Source organism: Phoxinus phoxinus, assembly GCF_949152265.1.
Source record: "Phoxinus phoxinus genome assembly, chromosome: 19".
NCBI lineage: Eukaryota > Metazoa > Chordata > Actinopteri > Cypriniformes > Leuciscidae > Phoxinus > Phoxinus phoxinus.
Window position 1 is genome coordinate 31,661,244 of NC_136894.1, and position 5,888 is coordinate 31,667,131.

The following is a 5,888-nucleotide window of genomic DNA, read 5'->3' on the forward strand; positions in this document are numbered from 1 at the left end:
TTGGGACTATTTTCACAAGTTGTACATTTTTAAAACTCGTAGTACTATCACAACAGATCATCATAAGTGCATTTTTTTCAAACACTAAAGCATTTTTTCAGTTGTGACCGAAACACAAAATCACACAGTATCATTTACACAACACAGAATTACTGTTTTATCCACATGTGTCATTCACAGTAACTGCCCTTCATAAAGACATGACTGTCAAACTTATTAGCATTTTTTCTCCTTCAGTTTAATACATGTGTCTATTATTTAATCCAACTGATCTTACTGTAATATCAATAAATCATTTGGTACATCTATAGATGTCTACAGATATAGATTATAGATATAGTCTCTAGAACATGTCTGCAGTGTCCGATAGAAGATAACTAATGTAATGAATTATTTTTACACAAGTGATTTATCTTAGATGATGATAACTAACATGTGTTCAAAGTTTGTGCACGAACATGTGTGTATGCGTGCCTGTGTGTGTGTGAGTGAGTGTGTGTGTGTGTGTGTGTATGCATGTCTGTGTGTGTGTGTATGTATGCGTGTCTGTGTGTGTTGATTCAGTAACACCAGCTTTATGCTTTGTTTATGATGTACACGGTTTGTGAGAACAAACCTTCACCTGCGTGACGTCAGAAGCATTATGATCACGTGAAGCGCTTTAATAAATCACCAGTTTCAGATTCACAGGCTTGAGTCTCGAGGACTGGTGATCAGCTGCAGTCACGTGACCCTCTGCTGCCCCCTGCTGGTGACCAGGTGCAGTCACGTGACCCTCTGCTGCCCCCTGCTGGTGACCAGGTGCAGTCACGTGACCCTCTGCTGCCCCCTGCTGGTGACCAGGTGCAGTCATGTGACCCTCTGCTGCCCCCTGCTGTCTGAGTCTCAACTCACACTCTCAGATCAACCATCACTTAATCGATATCAAGAGCACTTATTGTGCTGGTGATTAATGACTTAGTTCAGGGATTAACAAACTTTGTCAACCGAGTCCCTCAGAGATTTTAAGGTAATATTTATTATTTTTACAACACATTCACATGTTCACACACTAAAAACAAAACAAAACAAAAAACCTTAGTATATACTGAGTATTTTGTCTTGTTTTTCATTGCAAATATCTGAAAATTCTTAAATCAAGATACATTAATTTACTTGAGAAATAAAAACAAGAGGAGACTTTACAGAGTGCTGGACTCTTGCAATACAAGATCTGGACCAAAAATGTATAGAAATAACATCACAACATTTATTTGCAGTTAATACTATGAGTTTCACAACCGTTATTATACCTTTATTATAGCTTTGCATATTCATAAAACCACGCATACTAAATGAGGCAAGAGTGTCGAGTTACATTCACGATATTTTAAGGCATGAAGACTTTTTTTTTTAAGGAAAAAGCGTTTAATTATTTCATTTTGGCGATCAAAGATGAGTTTTAAGGGATACAGTTATTGACTAGGGATTTTAGACGTGTGTACACGGGAAAACAATTACAAAATACGGAGGAATAACATCAGTTTTTACAGGCCACGATCAGTTCCAAAAAAAAAAAAAGAAGAAAAAAAGAAATGCAAAACCTGTGCAAAGTGACTAGTTGACAAAAAAGATTGAATCCAACATTTGGTGATAATATATCATGATGAGAAATTATAACAAGCAATTAAAAAGGCTTGGTATTTTTTGATCAGGAAAATAATATAAATTTTGTTTTGGCATGTGTGAGCAAAGTCAGTATTGTAATCCAATGCGATAACATTATGTAAAGATGTAAAGCTGTTCTCGCGATTCTTAATGTAATAAATCCAACTTTAATTCATGTAATAATCTTTTATTTTTTATCTTTGTTATTTATATAGTTAAAGTGAAAGAAATTGCATTTTTAGGTATGTTTTGCGTAAGCAATAAGGCATTGTATATATATCATTACAAGCATGTCATAACTAATTAATTCTTAAACAGAATTCTTGTATCATATTTGTAATCGAAGTTTTCTATCGAAAATATGCTATCTATCTAAGCTAACTAAGAAAACACCAAGAACGAGACATAATTTCACAATCTAGATTCGGTTATACACTGCTAGTACTAGTATATGAAACATATAATTTAAAATACATTAATGGTCGTTACAACGTAGTTCAAACGACTTATATAATAAAGTGAGGCTAAAAAGGTTAAATCTCAGTGTTGTTTCCTGTGGTTACCATGGTGAGATTGAGGACCAGATGCGTTATTCTGTCTGGCCGCTAGAGTCCGCTGTTTCTCAGACACCGGGTCCCGCTGTTAAAGCGCTTATAATCCCCGGGGGTCCGGTCCGGTGAGTCCGTGACACGGACACACTCGCGCTCAGCACTGCACGGTGACGGTGACGGGCTCCTGCATCTCCCAGCCGTGTCCCACCGAGGCTCCCGGTGACTGTGTTGTTGTCGTCTGTGTTGCGCTTGGAAACGGTCGTGATCGTTACACCGGGATGAATCATGTCTTCGTTTGTGAGCCGGGTTCAGTTTTTAGACGATACCGATCCGTTCAACAGCACCAACTTCCCGGAACCGACCAGACCTCCTCTGTACACCTTCAGAGAAGATATTCCTCTCATCAACCAGATCGCGGGAGTCCACAGACTCCTCAAAGCTCCTCACAAGGTCAGAACACAACACGTTCATTACTTCACTGAAATACAGTTTATGAGCTTTACTTCAGCCTCTCTTTATTGCAGGCGCGTCGCAGTACTAATATATATATATATATACACTATATGTATACACTCAAAAAAATGCTGGGTTGTTTCAATCCATGTTTGGGTCGAATTTGGACAAATCCGACCGTTGGTTGTGATTATTAACCGTTGGGTTTAAAAATGTTAAATTACATTTTTAAACCCAACGGTTTTGTTGGGTTTAATTTGACCCAAACATGACATGAGTTGAAACAACCCAGCATTTTTTAGAGTGTATATATACATATTAAAGTGTCTAATAAACGTATAACCTATTTAAAACGATCTTTATTGTTATTAAACTTGTTCAGACTGTAACGAGGTCATTTGAACGAGTTTGAAGCGCGACAGGTGCCGGCTCTGAGCCGCTTTTAGAGCCGCTCATTCATTCGCTGACAGAATCACATCAGGTTTGAAAACGGAACTGTTTATTGACATTTTACACACAATATAATATAATATTAAAAATATAAGTTTAAACATTTTTTGGATCATATTTGAAGTATCAGGGTCATAGTGAGGTGAGAATATATTAGGGCTGGGTATCGATGTTCCAATTCGATTCGATTTCGATTCTCGATTCAATTCCGATTCTAAATTCGATTTTATTCCTGATTCGAATTAATGAATATAGATTTAATACAAATCCTATATTTATTTATTTTTAAACGATGAATATACAGGGAAAACACGAAAATATGCTGTTTGCTGCAGATGCTGATGTTTAAATGACATTCTGATGCTTGTAAATCAATAAGATCTTTATAACAGATTGCAGATATTCACATAAAATACATATAAGTATCAGTATCAACCGTAAGATGATATTTAAATGCTCAGTTTTAGGATCTGTAGTTTTCAAACATAACGCAATGCAACACAATGATGATTGACAGATGAACAAATAAACCTGATGATCATATTTGAAGTGAATTTTATAATAATGATAATGATAATGATGATGATAGTCAAGTAAACCTGCTTCAGTCCAGCTGAAATATTACTAACAATATTAGAGTTATTCCTGCGTTTCCTTGATAAATCAGCTCAGATTTGACACAGAAAGACTCGTGAAGCTTGTGTTGTGTTTGTACAGTTACACTAAAATACTTAATAAAATGATTGAATGACTTTGCATGTTTGACAGATCAGATGTGGTTGCAAAATATAGAAACGCATATATTTATATTATATTATTATTATATATTCATATTATAGTATTATTTTATATTCTGTTTCAGCTGCATCACACGTTTGTATATTACATTTGGAAATCTGGATTGTAAACACAGATTTTGATGTGTTTTTGTATCTAATCTTTATTAGTTTGGTAGAGATGTTTGAAAACTGACATCATGGGCCGGTTTCACAAAGCTATTTTAGCCCGTTCTATAGTGTTAGACAAGTCTAAAATCTGCTCATAGACTAGTCTAACTGTGCGTTCACACCGCCGGCGGCGAGAGCGTCAAATTGGCCGGAAGCCATTCATTTTCAATGAGAGCCGGCGGCGAGCTCCGGCGAGGGCGGCGCGGTCCGCCATGTTTTTTGTTTTGAAAAGTGTCTTAGTTTACCCAGAATGCATTGCAGTGTAGTCCTACTTAAGATAGTCAAAGTCTTAAGTGCTTTGTGTAACGGTCTGATTTAGATGTCTATCTGAAGTCTGACTATCTACTATATCTAAGCCATAGTCAAAGTCTATCTTTGTGAAACCGGCCCCAGGTTTCTGTCTGGTTTCTGTCTGGTTTCTGTCTGGTTTCTGTCTGGTTTCTGTCTGGTTTCTCTCTGGTTTCTGTCTGGTTTCTGTCTGGTTTCTGTCTGGTTTCTGTCTGGTTTCTCTCTGGTTTCTGTCTGGTTTCTGTCTGGTTTCTCTCTGGTTTCTCTCTGGTTTCTGTCTGGTTTCTCTCTGGTTTCTGTCTGGTTTCTCTCTGGTTTCTGTCTGGCTTCTCTCTGGTTTCTCTCTGGTTTCTCTCTGGTTTCTGTCTGGTTTCTCTCTGGTTTCTGTCTGGTTTCTCTCTGGTTTCTGTCTGGTTTCTGTCTGGTTTCTGTCTGGTTTCTGTCTGGTTTCTGTCTGGTTTCTGTCTGGTTTCTGTCTGGTTTCTCTCTGGTTTCTCTCTGGTTTCTGTCTGGTTTCTGTCTGATTTCTGTCTGGTCTCTGATTTCTGTCTGGTTTCTGTCTGGTCTCTGATTTCTGTCTGGTTTCTGTCTGGTCTCTGGTTTCTGTCTGATTTCTGTCTGGTCTCTGGTTTCTGTCTGGTTTCTGTCTGGTCTCTGATTTCTGTCTGGTTTCTGTCTGGTCTCTGGTTTCTGTCTGATTTCTGTCTGGTCTCTGGTTTCTGTCTGGTTTCTGTCTGGTTTCTGTCTGGTTTCTGTCTGGTTTCTGTCTGGTTTCTCTCTGGTTTCTGTCTGGTTTCTGTCTGGTTTCTGTCTGGTTTCTGTCTGGTTTCTGTCTGGTTTCTCTCTGGTTTCTCTCTGGTCTCTGATTTCTGTCTGGTTTCCCTCTGGTTTCTCTCTGGTTTCTGTCTGGTTTCCCTCTGTTTGCTTGTGACGTTGTGTTTTTCTGTGTCAGTCTGTCATTGGAGGGAAAGTCATGGTCAGTATAATTGTCTGTTATGGTCAAACCTGTGAAATAAAGTAGAGGTCAGCGCTGCGCCCAGAATGCCACAGTCATCTCACTCGCACTCACAAACACAGACGATGACGAAGATGATATATCTGCCTCATAATAATGCCAAAAGGGATTAAAGGGCCCCTATTATGGATTTTTGAAAATGACCTGTCATGTAGTGTGTAACACATGTGACTGAAAACTCTAAGTGACTGAAAACATCCTGCAAAGTTTTAAATCTGAAAGTGCACCGTATATAACGTTATAGTCTTTCAAAAGTAAGAGTCGACTCTGAGTCAATGAAATTAATTGTTTTTCAAACGAGTCATAAGCCGTTTCATCGTGACGTCAAGATGTAACATTAGCATTAGCTCGTCCACTTATCGCGCGCACACCAGGGAAACTCGAACCCCAAACCGGCGGATTCCTGTGGACACCGGACAGCATCATGTGAGGAGACGCTGCGCTCTACAATGTGACGTGAAGCCAGTTTCCGCTGCGCAAGGACGAGCATGTGAAGAATCAGGGGTTAAAGTTCATCTTTACCATGATACCACAGCA

General features: G+C 38.6%; 1 protein-coding gene across 2 annotated transcripts in view; it reads left to right on the forward strand.

Annotated features, from left to right (window-relative positions):
• The first annotated feature begins 2,320 nt into the window (after positions 1–2,320).
• Positions 2,321–5,888, forward strand: part of fhod3a (formin homology 2 domain containing 3a) — a 64,292-nt gene continuing 60,724 nt past the window's right edge. Inside the window, exon 1 of one of the 2 annotated variants that reach the window (XM_079591205.1) lies at positions 2,321–2,648. In XM_079591205.1, the coding sequence (XP_079447331.1) occupies positions 2,484–2,648 (165 nt within the window). In that variant the 5' untranslated portion in view covers positions 2,321–2,483. The remainder of the gene's footprint in view (positions 2,649–5,888) is intronic. The other variant, XM_079591204.1, reaches the window with a different exon arrangement.